Source organism: Macaca thibetana, chromosome 19, assembly GCF_024542745.1.
Source record: "Macaca thibetana thibetana isolate TM-01 chromosome 19, ASM2454274v1, whole genome shotgun sequence".
NCBI classification, from domain to species: Eukaryota; Metazoa; Chordata; class Mammalia; order Primates; family Cercopithecidae; genus Macaca; species Macaca thibetana.
Window position 1 is genome coordinate 30,894,247 of NC_065596.1, and position 19,804 is coordinate 30,914,050.

At 59.3% G+C, this 19,804-nt stretch overlaps 1 protein-coding gene and 1 long non-coding RNA gene across 2 annotated transcripts in view; one reads left to right on the forward strand and one right to left on the reverse strand.

Annotated features, from left to right (window-relative positions):
- Positions 1–1,876: 1,876 nt before the first annotated feature.
- KCNC3 (potassium voltage-gated channel subfamily C member 3) lies at positions 1,877–15,264 on the reverse strand. Its single transcript, XM_050771480.1, is given in 6 exon segments — positions 1,877–1,934; positions 6,429–6,555; positions 6,793–6,984; positions 9,158–10,265; positions 14,391–15,089; positions 15,091–15,264. Coding segments are annotated over 5 exon segments (2,277 nt in total). The 3' UTR covers positions 1,877–1,934; positions 6,429–6,451.
- A 1,816-nt stretch (positions 15,265–17,080) lies between these two features.
- The window catches only part of LOC126943152 (uncharacterized), a 31,693-nt gene continuing 28,969 nt past the window's right edge, over positions 17,081–19,804 (forward strand). Inside the window, exon 1 of the long non-coding RNA XR_007721706.1 lies at positions 17,081–17,225. This is a non-coding gene — a long non-coding RNA (uncharacterized LOC126943152). The remainder of the gene's footprint in view (positions 17,226–19,804) is intronic.

Genomic DNA, 19,804 nt, shown 5'->3' on the forward strand with positions numbered 1-19,804 from the left:
TCCTCCTAAAAGCTGAGGGAGCAGGTCCGAAGCCCGCCCCGCCCTCCCACCATCTGAACTCAACTCCGATTTGGGGCTTGGGTAACTGTTCCTCCTTCCCCTACATTGTTTCTAGTTTCTGGTTTGTTTTCTCCTAATCAACACACAGGGTTGGTTGTCCTCCCGGGGTGAAGGTTGGGAAGGCTGGAGACCTTAAAGGCCAGCCCAACCCCTGGGAGGTGCCAGCCCCCTTCCCAGACTGCCTGCCCCTCAAACCGGCGCCTGCGGCCCCTGGCGGCTTATTGCTGAGGTGGACTTTGGAGTGGGGGCTCCAGGTTAGGGAAGGCATGCAGTGTGTGGGGGGAGGTGCCCCAAGATGTAACTGGCATAATTTGGACTTATTTACACAAGTTGATGGGAGGGGGGATGTCCTATGGCTCGTGGAGACCTGAGAAGGCTTTTTTTTGGGGGGGTGGAAGAGTTGGGGGGACGGGCTGTGGCCCCTCTCTCCATCCTGGGGGCCCAGGTTGGGGGTGAGGGGCCCGGGGGTGTCTGCTGGCATCGTCATCTCGGTTGCATATTATTAATGACTTTTTGATTTTTTTTAAAAAACCCTTTTCCCCACCCCCCACCCCCAGCTCCTTTGACCTTCTTCCTGGTCACCCCCGAGTCCCCCCACAGGGGGGAGGGGAGCGCTAGAGGATGGAGGGCAGGGTCGGGGGAGCGCGGCGGGCGGCCCGGGGAGAGCCAGGGGGGGTGGCAAGGGGCGCGAGGCGCAGGGACACCCCGCTCAGGCCCGCGATGCTGCTCAGGCTGCGGGATTTCTCGTAACCTGGGGGGTGGGGAGGTGTGCAGAAACAGGGGGGAAGCACGAAGATGAGGGTGCAGGGAAGGGTCCGATAGAGAGACCCAAGGCAGGGAGAAAGAGAGAGAGAGAGAGAGAAATGGAAGGAGAGGACAAGAGATACCCAGAGAGACAAAGAAGGCAAGAGAGACAGAGACAGGCAGACACAGAGACACAAAGGACGGATGGCAAGAGACAAGAGATGGACAGAGATGGACCAAGGAGATGGAGAGAGAAAGTGAACAAATCGGGGAGTCAGTCAACATCGATGAGAAAGGTGGAGACATCGGGGAGGGGGGAGAGACTCCGGATTAGGAGGCAGGTTGGTGCCCACAGAGCCTCCCCCGCCCCATTCCCACCACAGTCCGCCCCCCCTTCCCCCCTCCATTGGTCCCCTCATCTCAGGCAAAAGGCTGGGGGCAGCAAGGCGGGATGGTGGGCGGCAGGGGCGTGGGGAGGGGCTGGGTGGAATGCACGTGGGAGCAGCCAGCGGAGAGGGCAGGGAACGGTGCGGCCGCTGTGGCGGGGCTGGGGGCTGACCTAGTTGTAGGGAAAGAGGGCAGGCAGGGGGTGGGGTCTGCGAGGGGGCTGAGTGGAGCGAAGCTGGCAGTGCCCTTGGGGAATCAGATGAGAACTCCAGGAGCCAGGAGCAGTGGAGCGGGTGGGGGAGGGGGGAAGGCTCCTCCAGAAGATTCTAAGGACGGGGGTGGGGGGGAGCGCTGGGGGCGGTGCTGGGGAGTGGGACATCTTTAAAAGGTCCAAGAAGGCTCTGGGCTTCTGACGGGTGCGGGAAGGCTCTCACGGGCATCTCACAGCTAATGGGACTCAATATCCAGCAGCAGTGTGTGTGGTTTCTACAAAGCCTGGGTCTGCCTGCATGGGTCTGCCTGCACGGTTCTGCAGCCCCGCAGGGAGTTCTGTGGCTTTTCCAGGCAATGCTAAGGGAGCTGTCTGGACAAAGGTGTCTTGACCATAGCAGAGAGGGCTTGGGGGTAGATTTGAAGCCCAGTGTCTTGGGGACACCCCCTCCCAGCCATTCCCAATTGCTAACCTGGGGGGAAGGGACAGGGGGGGACCGAGGGTCTCGCGAGGTCTCAGGCGGTGACAAGAGCTGGGGACAGAAATACACAGAGTCACGGGGGTGGAGAGAGGATGGTCAGGGGAAACCCCCCAACACAGCCTCACTGTTGGGGGGACGGAGAAACGCCGCCGGGATCTCTTCCTCCTCTCTGGTGTTTTCCGGGGGAGGGGAGCAGTGAAATGGGGGGGCGGCTGAGACATCAAATATGAAAGGAGCTTCCGGGGTGGCTAGGGTAGGGGAGGGGGAAGGACGGGAGGAGGGAGAGTGCTGGGGAGGAGTGGGAGCCAGTGATCAGGTGAGGGCAGACGTAGGTAGGAGGGAGGAACATGGTGGAGGACAAGCCTGGAGGGAAGGAGGGTCTTGGGAGGACTGTAGGGGACAATTGCGGAGGGAAGAAGCCTGGCGCAGTGGCTCACACCTGTAATCCCAGCACTTTGGGAGGCCAAAGCAGGCGGATCACTTGAGTCCAGGAGTTTGAGACCAGTCTGGCCAACAAAACCCCGTCTCTTCTAAAAACACAAAAGTTAGCCGGGCGTGGTGGCAGGCACCTGTAATTCCAGCTACTCTGGAGGCTGATGCAGGAGAATCACTTGAACCCAGGAAGCAGAGGCTGCAGTGAGCCAAGATTGCACCACTGCACTCCAGCCTGGGCAATAGAGCGAGACCCCGTTTCAAAAAAAAAAAAAAAACAAAAAGGTTGTGAAGGAAAGGTTGTGGTGGGAGAGACTCTTGGGGGAAGGAGCATGGGGGATAATAGGTCAAACGGGTCTGGTGGGAGGGAGGGTTGTGGGGCTGAAGGACAGCAAGGAAAAGGCTTCCAGAGGGCTGGAGGGGGAAGGATCCAGGGCACCAGGGGTAGAGGCTTCAGTCAACCCCATCAGCTCCAGCCATGATTTGAGTTCAATGAATGGATTTTGGCATTATAGGCAAGAGAAGCAGGAACCTCCCCCACCCAGCCACCCCCACCCCAATCCTCCCTAACCCATAGGCCCACACCCTCCCCACACCCCCTCCCCCTCAATCCCACAGGGGCCCCTCCAGACCTGGGGGTGGGGAACAAAGGGAGGTAAAGGACTGGGAGTGGGTGCAAGCAGGGGGAGGAGTTAGATAGGAGCAGGGAGGGGAGTGGGGGGGGTAATGAGATGGAAATGGACAATGATTGGGGGTGGGGTTGCAAAAAGGAGAGGTGGGGGGGATGGAACAAGAGGAACCAGACAGTCCCCACTGTGGACTAGGAGTCTGGAAGCCTGGGGTCTCAGCCCTTGTGCTCTGTGGCCTGGGGTGGTGGGTTGGTCATGGCCTTCCCTGAACGTCTGTGAAACACAGGGCTTTAGGTGAGGCCCCCCCAAGTTCCCCTACGGCATCGCCTTAGGCTGTGGACAGGGATTCTTTAGGATGTGTCTCTGCATTTCTAAAGAAGAGTCCATAGACAGTTGTTGAATGAATGCGTGATGAATCACATACCTTCAGGCGGCTTCTAAGATATGAATCACATACCTTCAGGCGGCTATCTAAGATAAAGTCCCGTCTCCTCACCATGGTGGAAAACCCGTCCTGATCTTTCTCCCTGGACTCCAGCAGCCCTCTCCCCTTGGCCACTGGGATCAGCCTCACTGTGCTCCTTGCTGTCCCTTGAACAAGCAAAGCTCATCCTCCACCCCCTCCGGCGGGGAAGCTCAGGGTCTGTGCACTTGCTGTTCCTTCTGCCTGCCTGGCCCTTTTCACCCTCCAGGTTCTGTGTCACCTCCTCAAAAAGTCCTTTGCCGAACTCCTTTTCTTCCCCAGAGACAGGGTCTTACTCTGTACCCCCAGGCTGGAGCACCATGGCACAATCATGGCTCAATGCAGCCTCCCAGACTCCTGGGCTCTGACAATCCTCCCACTTCAGCTTCCCAAGTAGCTGGGTCCAAAGGCATGCACCACCACACCTAAGTTTTTTGTTTTTGAGGAAATGGTCTTGCTGTGTTGCCCAGGCTGGGTTCAAATTCCTGGGCTCAAACGATACTCCCACCTTGGCCTCCCAAAGTGCTGGGGTTACAGGCGGCAGCCACTGTGCCCTACCACACCTCTTTAACTGAAGTGGCCAGAGTAATAGTCTTGTTCTTTTATCTTTATCTTTTTTTTTTTTTTTTTTTTTGTGAGACGGAGTCTCGCTCTGCCGCCCAGGCTGGAGTGCAGTGGCCGGATCTCAGCTCACTGCAAGCTCCGCCTCCCGGGTTCACGCCATTCTCCTGCCTCAGCCTCCCGAGTAGCTGGGACTACAGGCGCCCGCCACCGCGCCCGGCTAGTTTTTTTTTTGTATTTTTTTTTAGTAAAGACGGGGTTTCACCGTGTTAGCCAGGATGGTCTCGATCTCCTGACCTCGTGATCCGCCCGTCTCGGCCTCCCAAAGTGCTGGGATTACAGGCTTGAGCCACCGAGCCCAGCCTCTTTTATCTTTATCTTAATTGCTTCTTTTCTTCTCTTTTTTTTTTTTTTTTTGAGAGGGAGTCTCACTCTGTCTGTAGCCCAGGCTGGAGTGCAGTGGCATGATCTGCAACCTCTACCTCCCTGGTTCAAGTGATTCTCCTGCCTCAGCCTCCTGAGTAGCTGGGACTACAGGCCTGCACCACCACGCCTGGCTAATTTTTGTACTTTTAGTAGAGATGGGGTTTCACCATGTTGACCAGGCTGGTCTCGAACTCCTGACCTCAAGTGATCCACTCTCCTCGGCCTCCCAAAGTGCTGGGATTACAGACGTGAGCCACCCCACCCAGCCTTAATTGTTTATTTTCTGCTTCTTCCTATGAGGGGCTGGAAACTTTTCCTATAAAAGGCCACATAGTAAATCGCTTTGGCATGGGGGCTGTATAGTCTCTGTCCCGATTATTCCACTCTGCTGTCGTAGCTTCACATGGTTGTGTTCCAATAAAGCTTTATTTACAAAAACAGATGGCTGATAGATCAGGCCCTCAGGCTGGAGTTAGTTTGCTGATCCCTTACAATCCAGAGATTGTAAACTGTGATGGCAGATTCATGCTTTGTGTAATCCCAAATCTGTAGTGCCTGCAACTGTGTTCCCAAGTATCAGTTGTGGCCATGGGTGGTGGCTCACACCTGTAATCTTAGCCCTTTGGGAGGCCAAGGCAGGAGGATTACTTGAGCCCAGGAGTTCAAGACCAACCTGGCCAACATAGCGAGACCCCATTGCTTGAATCCAGGAGGCGGAGGTTGCAGTGAGCCGAGATTGCACCACTGCACTCCAGCCTGGGTGACAGAGCAAGACATGCTCAAAAAAAAAAAAAAAAAGAATCAGTTGCTGAAACAGTGAATGAACGGATTGAATACACGAATGAAAGGAGCTAGGAGTTGGCTCGAGTTGTTATGAGGATTAAATAATATATGTTAAATTCCTAGCATGTGGTGATGCTAAGAACTTGGCGATGTTTGGTGAATGATTCCTCTACTAAGTAGCACCACCCTCTACCCCCTCACTTCTGCATGGCCGGCAGCCCCCAGCCTATCCCTTCTGATCCCTGACCCCTGACTCTCTCTGCCTCGTCCCTTCCTCTCCATCCTCACAGCCCTGGCCCTAGCTCAGGCTTCCACCTGTCACCTCAGCCTCCTCTTCAGCCTCCTGACTTCCAGCCTCCCACCTCCAGTCTGTCCTCACAAGACCCCAGAGCTGCCCCTTCCAGCTCACCTGCCTCCTCCCCAGGCCCCTAGACAAGGCTGTAGCGTCTCAGTCTGGCACCTGCCTCATCTCTACCTGAGAATCCTCCCCCCAGGGTCTAGTCTCCTAGGTTCTGTCCTGCATTTCCCTCCAACCATTCCTGTCGACGGGGTTGCTTCCTTTGCATGTGGCCAGAACTCCTGCTCAACCTTAAGGCCCCATTGCAGATTCCGAGTCTTCCCTGATGCCCGGCCCCACCCCCCGGGAGTTTCTAGTGTTCCTGTTTCTGTCTGTGCTCCCTCCATTTTAGCACATATCGCCTCAAACCGTGACTTTCTAGGTCTGTGTCTGCCTCCTGCTCCAAAGCGGAAGCTCCCGGGGGCATGGATTTTGTTCATGGTTGAACTCCCCATGCCCAGTACCTAGGACGCGTGGGTGCTGTCTAAGCGCTGGCTGAATTCACAGAGGCATGGACGGATGGCTAAGCCTTTCTCTCCCCATTCTTACCCAGAAGTGTTCTGGGTATGCCCCCCACCCCCCCCCCGTTTTCCTGATTGAATTAAAAAAGAAACAAACCCTGGGGCCAAGGAGGGAGGCAGAGATGGTGATGGGGGTGAGGAGGGGTCAGTCGTGAGGGCAGGCGCGGTGTGGGAGGCAGGGTTGGGTTAGTTCGGGGGTTAGTGAGGAGCAGGGTGAGTCCTGGGTAGGTGGGTGTGGGGTCAGTGTCAGGAGCTGGGGGTTAACTGGGTGCAGCTGCTTGCAGTGAGGGGCCGGAGTCTCGGTCAGTGGGGGCTGCATGTGCTCAGAGGGGTTAGTCGGGCAGGAGTGGGGAGTCTGGGGGTCGGGGGCATCAGAGGGTGGGGGTTACTTACCCCGGGGGGAGGGGGTTCGTCCACTAGGGGGATATCCAGGCCGCGGCGTTGGCGTTGAGGTCGGGCAAGAAGCTTGGGGGGCCTGGCTTACGCCAGTCTTGGGGGGGTAGTGGGGGAGCACCAGTGGCTGGGGGTAGGGGAGAGGCCAGAGGGTTGGGGGGATGGACATGGAATAGACAGGTGAAGGGTCAGTGGTGAAGAAACTTGGGGCGGGGGATACAGGGAAGATCTGGGATGGAGGCGGTTTGGGGTCAAGGGAAGGGGGAAGGGAAGTCCAGCGCCTCCTCCCCCATCCCCCGCTCCTCCCTCCCCTGGGCAGGGAAGAGTCAGGGAGGGTCCCCGGGGCCAGTGGGGGGACACTCACCTTTTCGGATGGAGCCGTCAGGGGAAGGGGCATAGTCGGTGAGGAGGAAGCAGGCTCGATCCCGGCTGTAGCGGCCACGGCTTCCAGGAGTGATGGGGCTCTTGTCTTCCGGGGACATGGCGGGCTGGTCAATGGCTGGGCAGTCCTCGTGGGCAAGTGCAGCTGCTGCCGGATCCCCATTGGGGCGAGGATCTGCATGCCGAGGGGGTCAGACAGAAACAAAGGAGCGTGTGAGGTGCGGTGGACACGTGGTGGGGCGAGATGTCTGCGAGGAGCAGATGCTGGGAGCGCTGGAGCATGTTTGGCCCTGGAAGTGGAGATTCAAGGGCAGGGTGATGGGAAGGAGTGGCCAGGAGGGTGGCAGGGGGCACAGCTGGGAGAGGGTGTCAAGGGGGTGTGGCTGGGGGGTGATCATAGGGGAGGGTGTTGAGTGCTGGGAAGGGCAACTGCAGTCGGGAAGGGTGGTCTGGACAGGGAGCTGGACAGATTCTGGTGGTGCAGGGAGGTGTTGAGAGCTGGGGTGTGGTGGTGGTGCCAGGTGTGGGGTGCCAGGAAGGGCAGGACTGGGGTGGGGTGCTGTTTAAAGATATGGTCTGGAGCTGGGCACAGTGACTCATACCTATAATCCCAGCACTTTGTGAGGCTGAGGCGGGAGAATTGCTTGAGGCCATGAGTTTGAGACCAGCCCTGGCAACATAGCAAAACCCCATCTCTACAAAAAATAGAAAAATTAGCTGGCTATAGTAGTACACGCCTATAGTCCCAGCTACTCTGGAGGCTGAGGCAGGAGGATCACTGGAACCTGGGAGGTCAGCCTGCCGTGAGCCATGATAGTTTCACTGCTTCAGCCTGGGTGATAGAGTGAGACCCTGTCTCCAAAAAAGATAAAAGATGCCAGGCGTGGTGGCATCATCTGTAATCCTAGCACTTTGGGAGGCTGAGGTGGGTAGGTCACTTAACGTCAGGAGTTCGAGACCATCCTGGCCAACATGGTGAAACCCCGTCTCTATTAAAAATACAAAAATTAGCCGGGCACAGTGGCGGGCGCCTGTATTCCCAGCTACTCCGGAGGCTGAGGTAGGTGAATCACTTGAACCCGGGAGGCGGAGGTTGCAGTGAGCCACGATGTTGCCGCTGCACTCCAGCCTGGGAGACAGAGTGAGACCTCGTCTTGGAAGAAGGAAAAAAAAAAGAGATGGTTGTAGATGAAGCAAGCTTGGTGTTGGGGAGATGAGGCAGTGCTGAGGCGTGGTTGGCTGCAGCGAACTTCATGGGGCTTGGCTGGGGTAGGGGTAGGGGTGGAGGGATGACTGGAGAGGATGTGGCAGGCTAGGAACTGGCTGTTTAGGGAGCAGTGCTGGGCTCTGGGAAGGGCACCAAGGGGAAGGGCTGGGGAAGGTGAGAGATGGGAGGTGGGACGTGGGGGTCCCCTAGGCTCTGACTCCGGCTATTTTTAATTGGTGTGAAACTGGGTCAGCGGCTGAGGGAGCAAGATGGGGGCCAGGTGGCCCAGCTCCCTTTCTTGACCTACTTAAGGCGGGGCGATGCAGCGGGAGCCGCCAGCCTCTCCTTCCTCCCAAACTCCCAAGCCACTGCCTCTGAGGCATAGACACCCCCTGAGGGAGGAACACACACAGAATCACAGGGAACTTTCTTCTCCCTCATCTCTCTCGCTCGTCTCTTCCTCTGAGCAGCACCTCTCTGGATCGCTCTCCGGGACTCTCCCAGGCTGCCAGCAGCAAAGCCGACTGACCAGGCCCTGGTTTCCATTCTGCCCTGGGGGCTGTGCCCTGGCCTGACTCTCTGTTTTGAAGTCTGTCCGCCTCTTGAGCTCGCTGTCATTAGAACCCAAACTCTGCCGCTGACCGCCCCCACCTCCGCCCAAAATCTACATCCCATCTCTTTCTCTGGTCTCCATGACAATCTCTCGGTTTCTGACTCTCCGTCTCAAACCATATCGGCTTCAGTCTCTCTTCCCTCAGGGCTGTCTCCCGGATGCTCAGATGCTGCCACCATCCCTGGGGTTCTGCCTTGGGTCTGCCTGTGGTTCACATGAGACCCTCTCTCTGAGCCCCTCTCCTCCGGGTCCCTCTCTGTACAGCGGAGAGTACACTCTGACACTGCCTCTGCCTCGCCAGCCCTTCTGAATACCTTGCAAATCTGTTTCTCCTCAAAACTCTTTCACACGAAACCTGTGTCTCTGTGTGATTATCTGTGCCTCCTTGGCCTGAGCTCCTGCTGTTGGCTTTTTTCTCCCTCACCTCTTTGACGCCAACCACCCCAGGCTCTCTGAACCCTGGCAGCTACCTCCCCAGTCCTCCCCGGGTCTCCACCTGTGTCCCCGACCCCTGACGCCCAGGCTCACCTGCCCGGTTGATCTCAATCACCTCCTCCTGAGCCAACGGGCAAGGCTCGCCGGGGGCCGGCAGAGGAGGCAGCCCCATGATCCCCAGCCCACCCGCTCCCCCCCTGAGCAGCCCGGGGTGCGTGTGGGGCCCCGCTGGGTAGGCCCCGGCCACAGTCACCCCCATGGAGGGTGGGGTGATGGGTGGCGGCGGGCTGATGCCCCCGCTGCCGTGGTGCGGGTGGGGCGGGGGTGGCGGGGGTGGGTCAGGCTTGCAGTAGTTGGGTGAGCCTGGTTGCGGGGGCCGGGGGATGTGTTTGTTCTTCTTCTTGGGCAGCTTCTGCTTGGCCATGGCCAGCGAATAGTACATGCCAAAGTTGTTGACAATGACGGGCACGGGCATGGCGATGGTCAGCACCCCCGCCAGGGCACACAGCGCCCCAACCAGCATCCCCGACCATGTCTTGGGGTACATGTCTCCATAGCCCAGGGTCGTCATGGTGACCACGGCCCACCAGAAGCCAATGGGGATGTTCTTGAAGTAGGTGTGGTTGGAGCCCAGGATGTCATCGGGGTCGGCGCCGATGCGCTCAGCGTAGTAAATCATGGTGGCGAAGATGAGCACCCCCAGGGCCAGGAAGATGATGAGCAGCAGGAACTCGTTGGTGCTGGCGCGGAGCGTGTGTCCCAGCACGCGCAGCCCCACGAAGTGCCGGGTCAGCTTGAAGATGCGCAGGATGCGGACGAAGCGGACCACCCGCAGGAAGCCCAGCACGTCTTTGGCGGCCTTGGAGCTGAGGCCCGAGAGGCCCACCTCGAGATAGAAGGGCAGGATGGCCACACAGTCAATGATGTTGAGGCTGCTTTTAAGAAACTCCACCTTGTCTGGGCAGAAGGTGATGCGCATGAGGAACTCGAAGGTGAACCAGACCACGCACACCCCCTCCACGTAGGTCAGGAAGGGCTCCGTCTCCACCTCCACGTTGGTGATGTTCTCCGGAGGTGCCCCGGGGATTGGGGAGGCCTGGGTCACCGTCTTGTTGCTGATATGGATGAAGCCCTCATGGGTTTCCAGGCAGAAGGTGGTGATGGAGATGAGGATGAAGAAGAGGGAGGCGAAGGCCACATACTGCAGGGCAGGGAGGGAGAGAGAGGAAGAGGTGACCTAGGCATCGGGTTGGCCATAACATCCAGAAGACACTTCCAGTGCCCCCTTCCCCAGCCTCCTGGGCCCAAACTCTGGGCAAAATCCAGGTGTCTCAGCCCCGTGGCTCCATCACTTCCAGGATCCCATTCTCCCCTCTAAAGCTAGCAAAAGGGGGGAGAGAGGAACAGAGGCAGTTGGAGACGAGCTGGCCCCAGCAGACGCAGCAGATGGGCAGCTTCTTTCCTTGGAAACATTTCTGGCCCCTTGCTGTTTCCTAGACCACCTCCCCCCACCCTCCTGTTCCCTGTGTCCTATTTCAAGGCTCCCCAGCAGGGTCCATGGATTCTGCTGTAGGACGGGAGCCACAGGGCCTAAGATCACACATCCTGTGTGTCTCGGAGGCTTTAGGGCTCAGCTTGGAGCTGAGCAGAGGGGAACGGGAAAAGGTGGGCAGGGAGGCAGAATCATGAGGTAGTTAAGAGTCAGAGAGCCTGGGTATGAATCTGGCTTTTAACCTGTCAAAACTGGGCATGGAGATTGAGCTTTCTGAACCAGAAGTTTGTAGTGAGATTGTTGTGAGGATTAAATTAGATGAGTGTACGAAGGACTTGGCTCCAAACACAGTGCTTGGAGCAGTGCCTGGAACACAGTAAGAAGACCTGAGCTGTTGTTAGGGTATGCAGGCAGCAGTTAGTTAGGGGGCAAGGTCAAGGCCTCACCCAGAGAGGACAGGGCAGGGGTGGTGCCACAGAGGGGAGCTGGGGGTCAGGGCCCTTAAGGGAGGAGGGGTTGAAGGGTTAAGCCTGCAAAAATGGAAGAAGAGATAAAAAAGGAGAATGAGGCAGGGTTTACAGCCCTGCAGAGGAAGGGAGAGTCATTGGCCTGGACATTGTGGGAGAAGGCAGAGCCAGGGCCAAAGAGAAGTTAGGGCATTTGCCAAAGGGGCAGAGAATGAGGCGTGAAGGGTCCTGAGCCATTTCAAGATGGGGGATAACCAGAGTCCTGCCACATAGTGATGTGGGTTTTGATGAAGGCCTAGAAGAGGAGGGAGTGGGGTCAGCGTCTCGGAGAAGGAAAGCAATGGGCCAGGCCCCTAGAGATGTCATGGGCTTTATCAGATACGCATAGGGGTGGGAGGGGAGAGGAGTGCATTGGAGAGGGAAGGAAGACAGGTGTTATAGTAAAGAGAGGGTTTTAATCCTCTGGGTAGTGGAGGAGGGAGGGCATGGGGAGTTTTGCTTCTAATCAGGGGCACAGAGCACGGAGAGGCTACTGTCGGACCACAGAGAGGACCTTGGACTTTGGGGTGGGCCAAGGGCCAGCACTGTCCCTCTGTGCACCCCACTTCCTCCACAGGGGTTGCACTCTGGGCTTGACTTCACTGAGGTAGAGAGCTGGGAAGTAGGGGGTGGAGAGTTTCAGGGCCACAGAGAGGACCCTGGACGTTGGGGTGGGCTGGGGGCCGAAGAAGATCCTCTCAGCACTCCCCCCACCCCCACCTTCGCTTCTCTGCAGTGGTTTAAGAGGCCAGAGGCCTCCGCAGAGCGCATGCCTGGTTCCTCCCCGCCCCCTCCAAGCCGGGCGCTCGGCGCTAGCTGCAGCACCGCAGTGGGGGCGGGCCGGCCGGGCCGGGGGGCGGGGCGCACGGCGGCCAGTACCGCGGACAGCTCCCCCGCCGCAGTGCGCAGCCGCAGCGGCTCGGGGCCGTCTTAACCCCTTCCGGGCCGGAGCCTAGTATTCAACGCGCAGCCGCAGTGTTGCTGCTTTCCGGCGGGAGGCCGCGGGCCAGGAGTCTAATTAACTCCTTCCCTTCTAGGGCACAGGGAAAGGTGGGCACCCGCCGCAGTGCGCAGCTGCAGAGGCTGGACGGCGTCGGGCTGGTTTAACCCCTTACTCCAGGCTGTGTCAAAAGCAGAAGGGGTAGGAGGGCCTGGAGTCTCTGTAAAAAGGAAAGGAGTGATTATGAGGAAGGGGGCGGGGGCAGGGGGCTGTAGGGTTGGACCCTCCACTTTGCTTTGGACTCAGCTCCCAACTCATGCCATCTCACTGGGAGGCTGGAAAGGGCTCGGCACACCGTGGACACCCAAAACACATTTGTGGAGTAAATGAGTATCTCCCGTAGCTGTCCCGAACACCTAGCCTGACCATCACAGAACTCTACATCCCGCCCCTCACCTCAGCACCCTTCAATGGGGTCACAGGAGAGAAGGGCGCCCCAGGCCATGGGGGAAGGAGCCGCTCAGTGTCTTGAGGGGGCATCTAGGGCCATGTCCCTTCCGCACCTCCTCTTCCCCACCTCCCCCCATCCAACCCCAAATCTCGCCAACTCAGCGCTTTCTGGGGACCAAACTTTATGCGGTGGCTCCAGGCGCCCCCCCCTCCCCCGGCGCGAATGCGGCACTGCGGCTCCGCGTCCTTCCAGGCTCAGGACGCGGCACGGTGGGGGGAGGGGGTCAAGACCTGCTCCTCTGGGTGTTTGGGTCCCCAGGAGCCCCGGAGGGGGTCCTGGGATCGCTCTTATTTCCCCCATTTCCAAGTGCTCCCATTTTGCACTGCTCCCCTTTTCCACCACATTCTCCCTCTGGGGTCCCCTGGACAGGGAGGAAGTTAGTAGGAGGAAGAAGTTCAGGAGAGAACCCGGGGGAGGGTAGTCATTTAGCCTAGGAAGTATATGGATGCTTGAGGAAAGTTTTCTGGGAGCGAAGGAGACAGCTTTAGGGAAAATCTGTGATTTGGAGAGAGAGAAGGCTCTTTGGTTCACTTCGATGGAGGGGGACAGACTGAGGGGCTAGGTTCTGGGTTTTGCACAGGTGCGGTTCGAGAAAGGAAGAGGGCAGGTGGAAGGAATCCCAGGGCAAGGTAGAAATAATTGTAAGCTATTTTGAGATGAAAGTTTTAGGGCTGATGATTTGAGGGGCGTCCCAGGGTTTTAGGTTAGAAAAAGTTCTAGAGCAGCAGGGAAAGTCACTTAGACTAGGAAAGGGGTCATGGGGTCTTTGGATGGGGGGAGTCCCAGGGACAGAGAGTGTACTGTGCAGTTAAAATGATGGAGGGGAGAAGCTGCGAGGATCTATGGAGGAGGAAGAACAATCCTGGAGGACATGTGAGGGTTCTGGAGAGGAAAGGCATATGATGGGGGCATGGGATGCTGCTGGAGACACTGAGGAGGAGTGTGAAAGTCTTGGGGGAAGTCTGGAGCTTTATGGAGAAAGTCCTTGGGATGGGAGTTGGCGTGGAGGTTGAAGAGTGTTGAACACAGAGTGAACACAGAGGGGGCCTGGAGGTTCCAGCAGAGAAGATGCCCCAAGACTCAGTATTGCAGTGAGGGGAAGGTGAAAATGTCCAGGCAAGAACAAGTGGAGGTTCAGAGGGGTCCGGAAGGCTGTGAGATTGGGGTGGGGGAGTTTTCTGAGACTTTGAGAGCAGAAGATGCCGCAGGAAGTGGGTGGAAAAAATAATCAGGAGATTCAAACTTGGAGAGAGAGGTCTTCTGGGAGAGGGGCCATGGGGTGAATCAGGGAGGTGCCCCGGGAGAGACTGAGAGTTGAAGAGGGTGCCCTAGAGAGTCGGGAGAAGGGTGGGGAAGTGGGGGACAGTGTTCACAGGGCTTAGGAGAATTTGAGGGCTGAGAAGGGATGTCTTCTAAGGGCTTGGGGAAGGTCCAAGAAACCGAGGGCTGGACGGTGACCAAGAGTAGTGAGAAGAGATTTGCAGGGGCCCAGGAGACATGAGGGTTGGGGAGGGTCTCAGAGGAACCCAGGAAAGGTGGGGACCGGGTTGTTCAGAGAAGCACTGGAGATTCACGGTCTGGAGGAAGTGTCTAAGGGTCTAGGCTGTTCTTGGCGGCGGGGGGGGGGGGGGGCTTTGGAGGGGTCTGGAAGAGCCTGAAGGTTGGAGGTTGGAGATCTGTCTTTGGAGGATCTGGGGGATGGCTGCGAGAGGGGGGTGTGTTCGGAGGAGCCCAGGAGACTCGACTGAGGAAGAGGCTTCCAGGAGGCTGAGAAGCCTAGAGAGACCCGGAGGGGTGGAGCCGGGGCGCTCCTGGGAGACTGGGGGCGCCTAGAGAGGCGGGGGTAGGGTAGATGGGGGCCCCGAGAGCGCGCTCACCCTGGCAGCCCGCGACGAGTAGGGGTCCTCGAAGAGCGCCCACACGCGGGGCTGCCAGCGGCGCCACCACGTGCCGCCCGCGCCGCCCGCGCCCCCTGGCGGCCCCCCGGCGCCGCCGCCCGCGTCCTGGAAGCAGAGGCGCTTGAGCTCGCCGCCCGCTCCGTCCAGGCCGCCGCCGCCCGCGCCCGCCTCATCGTCCAGGCCTCCGTCGTGGGCGCCCGCGGCGTTGGCGGCGTTGGCGGCGCCCGCTGGGTCGGGCGCCTCGAAGGAGTCGAGCGCCTCCTCGGCGTCGCGGTGCTGCCGGTAGGTCATCCAGCAGCAGGCCTCCACGTCGGTCTCGTCGATGCCCCAGAAGCCGAGCTCCTCCTCAAACAGGGGCCCGCACACGTCGGCCGGGCAGTGCAGCTTGCCGGTGCGGTAGTAGTTGAGCACGTACGCGAAGACTCCCGGGTGCCGGTCAAAGAAGAACTCGTCGGCGCCCGGGTCGTAGTCGAAGCGTGCCGCCGCCTCGGGCTCCGTCAGGCCGGCCAGCCGCGTCCCCGGCAGGGTGCGCAGCGTCGAGCGGTACGTCTCATGGCGCACGCCGCCCACGTTGATCACGATCTTGCCGCTGTCGCCACCGCCGCCGCCGTGCCGCCCCATGGCCGCCGCCGGCAGCCCGGGGCATGGCTCGGCGCGCCGGCCCCCGGGGCCCGCGGGGTGCCGGGGGGCCCGCCGGGGACGCGGCGGGGCCGGGCTGCGCAGGCTGCTGCTGCTGCGGCGGCGGCAGCAGTGGCGGCGGCGGGGACTCGGGCGGCTGCGGCGGTGGCGCCGGCTGCTGCTTGCTGGCCCCCTGGCGCCCGCGGAAGGACGAGACGCAGACTGAGCTCAGCATTGGACGGGGGGCGGGGCGGGAGGGGCGGGGACGCAGGGGGCGGGGACGCAGAGGGAGAGACTGACGGGATTGGGTGGGAGGAGGAGCGAGATGACGGGGGCGTTGCTTAGGGGAGACAGACCAAACTGATTGGCCTGGGGGAGGTGGGGCGGGGCTGTGGCCGGGAGGAGTGGGGCGGGCACTCTAACGCGACCCAGCTGGACGTGGCCGGGTCGCCAATGAGACACAGCGATTGGCTCTTTCTTAGAGAGCAGGGCGGAGGGGCGGGGCGGGGCGGGGCGTCAAAGAAGGCGGGACCGGTTACTACTGATTGTGTTCGGCTGCACTGGGAGCTAGGGGAAGGCGGGGCTAGATATGACAGAGAGACCTGATTGAACTGAAAAAAGTGCGGGCGGGGTAGACGGAGGAGGGGACACGTCCAAGCTATTTAAAGATGCCCGACTGGCCTGGAGGGGCGGGGCCACCATGAGAGAGGCCGTCCTGATTGGGCTGAGGAAGGGGCGGAGAGAAACAAAAGAGATCGCACTCCCTCACCTAAAACACTGTTAGGCAGGACCTGGTGAGGAGGAGCATTGCTTGCAAAAGACAGGGCCGCAGAAAGTAGAAACAGTCCAGATGAGACTGCACTGGGGCGGGAGCTAGAGACGGAGGACTTTCCCGCGCAAGGGGAAGAGACTGGACTGAAAGGGGACACGGGGAGGGGAACAGAGACTTAGACTCGGTGTGAAGGCGTGGAGACTTGAGAGGCCTAGAAACCCGAGAGGACCTGGACAGGCCCAAGAGAGAGGGCGGGTAAAGAGGGGGCGGGGCTGAGACTCCAAGGTGGACCTGGTTAGTCGGGACTGGGCCCGGAGAATGAGTGTCCGGATGGATGAGTGGTACTGAGGAAGGTGAGTGGGGTCGACAAGTAGAAAACGTCTTGAGGCGGGGCGCAGTGGCTTACGCCTGTAATCCCAGCACTTTGCGAGGCTGAGGTGGGTGGATCATTTGAGGTCAGGAGTTCGAGACCAGCCTGGCCAAAATGGCGGAACCCCCACCTCTACAAAAAATACAAAAATTAGTCGGGCGTGGTGGTGGGTGCCTGTAGTCCCAGCTACTCGGGAGGTTGAGGCAGGAGAATCGCTTGAACCTGGTAAGCAGAGGTTGCAGTGAGTCGAGATCGCACCACTGCACTCCAGCCTGGGCGACAGAGCGAGACGCTGTGTCAAAAAAAAAAAAAAAGGAAAAAAAAGTCTTGAATGGGCGGTAGGAAGGAGCGACTAAGGGAGGAGTGGGGCTGTGAGGGGCTTGAAAGCAACCAGGGTAGGAGAGCGCAGGGCAGGCCTAAGGGCGGGTAGAGGAACGATAGAGGTGGGTCCCAGGGGAACAATGAGACTACAAAGAGTACAAAGCTGCTGGGCTGGATGGAGGGGAGGCACCTGGAACGGGGAGTCTTGGGGACGGAGGACCTGGGAGAGGGCACTGCCTAACGGTCACAGGGTCCTCAAAGGGCGAGGCGAGAACTTCTAACGAAGGCTACACCGCGGCGGACTGCAGATTGGAGGACCAACGGTAGATGAGGACTGGTGAGGAGGGCACACGCAAGGAGGCAGAGAGGACGGGAGAGGAGACAGGCCAAAGCGCCAGGAAGCACCGTCAAGACTGAGGCAATAGGCAGGACCAATAAAATATGGGGTGGGCTAGGAGTCTGAGAGGTCAGGTCCTGGGGAAGAATGATGGGGGGCGGGGCCAGAAAAAGGGGACCGCCTCGGAGCGGGCCGTCCCCGCCCCCTGGGCGGTCCTAGGCTCCGGGAGGCAGAGCGCAGGCTCAGGGGTCTGGGGCGGGGCCAGCGGCTGCGGCTGGGGCTGCGGAGGGAGGAGGCGGCGCCTGCGGGAGCGAAGGGGTCGGGTCAGGGGGCTGCGGACGCCCTCGGGCCGCACAATTTCTGGCCCACCGCCTCCTGCTGCAGGTGCGGCGGCTGGTTCGTATCGCCTCTCTACCCCATCCCACCCCTCGCTCCCGTTTCTGTGTTTCTTGGCGTCTCTTTTTCTCACTTCTTGAGTATTTGTGCCGCCGTCTCTGTTACCACCCGTCTGAGTCTCCGGCCCCTCGTTTGTAAATCTGCCTTCCTGGGTCTCTGATTCCGTCCCCCTCCTTCTGTGTCTTTACTCCTCATCTCTCTAGGCCTCAGTCTCTCCTCCTCGGTGTCTCAGTCCCCGCCCCCCACCCCAGCTCCCCGGAGTCTCTTTCTCTTAGTCTCTGTACCATTTTATCAGGAGTGCGCCTCTCTGCCTGGGGCTCTGTATCCCACTCCCTGGGTCTTGTGTCCTTGTCCTCTACTCCCTCTCCCCAACCCGCTCTGTCCTGCCTCCTCTCTGGGTCTCTGCCTTTTCATCTGAATCTGTCTCCTCCTTTCTCTCTGACAACCTCTTTCCCCTCCCCATTCTCCCCATCTGTGGTATTTCCCCCTCTTCCGTCTCTTGCCCTCCTCTGTCTCTGCTCTTTCTCTTGCTGGCTCTCTGTCCTTCTCTCTCTCCAAGTTTCTGCCTCTTCACTTTCCCTCTGTCCCCTCCCTGGATCTCTATTCCTCCTATGTTTCACCTTCTTCTGGGTCTCTCTCTTTCTAGGTCTGTCTCCACTTCCTGGGGACCCTGTCCCCCTCTCTCTGGGTCTCCGTTCCTTTCTCTCAGACCCACCATCACCCTCTCTAACCCCCGTCCTGGCTGGGACTGCGTCACTGCAGAGAGAGTTGCAGAAGTGGGGCCTGTCCTGCAGCCCAGGAAGGTCGTTGCCCTCACTCCCCAGACCCAGGGCTCTCCATTGCACCCAATCCATCATGTCCTTCAGCTTCTGATGGAATCCAAGAGGGCAGAGAAAAGACATAGGTACTTCCTACCCCTTCCCCAAATTCTGGTGCACCCCCAGGCAGAAGCAGCGAATCCTGAGGTGAGGGACCCGGCTGGGGCTGGATGAGGCTCCTGGGCAATTGGGGGTGGGGTGGTGGAGGCAGGAGCGGGGGCTGGGTAGGCACTATGGGCTAGGTAAGGACCTCGGTCAGCCATCCTCCTCCACACTCTCCCCTCAACCCTGCTTTTCCCTTCTGCTTTTGACAGCAGCCAGGCATGGTATTAAGTGACCAAATCAGCGTTTTGTTGTTGTTGTTTTGCAGGAGTCAGAAGTGTGGGAGAAGGTGGGGGCTGTGGGGAAATTTTGCAGAAGTCAGAAGTGTGGGAGAAGGTGGGGGCTGTGGGAAAAGGGGGCTGGAATAAGGAGGAATGTGTGATGCGACTCAGGATTAGAGTCAGGATTAGAGGCCATGGGAGGGGAAGAGGCAGCGGGCTGAGAGTAGCAGGCTGGTGCACACTCCATCAGGCCCTGGGAAACTTGGATGCCAGCACTCCCTCATGGCCCTCCACAGACCCCACCAGGATCTATGGGAGGATTTGTGAGCCTGGAGTCTCCACCCACCCATTAAAGAGGAGGGGGCTTCTGGAAGCCTCATGAGGGCTCCAAATACTGGACACTCAGCTACGTTCACAGACCAGGGGGAAGCAGACTCGACTCTTGACTAGGGACACCAGGAGGGGACAGGCCAACGTCTACGTCTTCAGTTCCTTTCCCCACCCCTGCTCCTCCCAGTCCATCCGTTCCTAGGCACTCAAGGCAGACAATTCCTGAAAGCTGCAACTCCCATCTCTGTCATCCTCGGCGTCCCCTGACAACCCTCCTTTCCCCATTACCCCAGGCCCTGGAATTGGGGCAGAGTCTTCCGCTCCCTGACTTCTAGGACCCCTTCCTTGTTCCTCTGTCCCCATTCCCAACCGGTTCCATTTGGAGCCTTGGTCTCCGGACACCAAAGCTGAAAATGTGACCACTCTCTGCCTACAATCCTTCGTCCCCTATAACGCTCCAAGTACCTTGGCCCCCAAAAGCTCAGAGTCGAGGGGAAATCTCTCCGCTATAATCTTTGGGTCCCTGGATCCCAAGTCCCCCGTCTCCAAAACTAGGATTCGGGCTGTCTTACCGCCCCCGGACCCTGAACCTTCGCCCCCTCCCCCGTACTCACCCCAAGTCGAGGCGAGGCGGGGATGGGGGAATCCGGGGCTCGAGATGGGGGGAGGGGTGACCCAGCTCCGGCAGCTCTGGGCAGCAAGAGGCTGAGGAGGGGGGAGTGACATCACCGCCGGAGGAGGGGCAGCACCGCTCCCCCAACCCAGGGGCTTCAAGCTCCGCCTTTATGGCGGACCCCGGGGTCCTGGAATCCCAAGGGAGAGAGGAGAAGCAAGAGATGAGGTCCGAGGGAACGTTATCCCCGCCCCTTAGAACAGGAACTGGTAAACCCTTACCAATTACAGTCACCCCCCCACCCACTGCCACCTGTCGCTGCCGTCGCGACCTGTCGCCTCCCACGCATGTTGTGGCTGCGCCCGCCCCCGTCAGGGCGTGACCACGGCGTGGACTACAACGACCGTGATGCTCCACGGAGCTGGAAGCCTTTGACGAAAGGCAGCGTAGGCGAGGGGCTTGGTGGGACTCGTAGTACAAGACTCCTCACAAGGG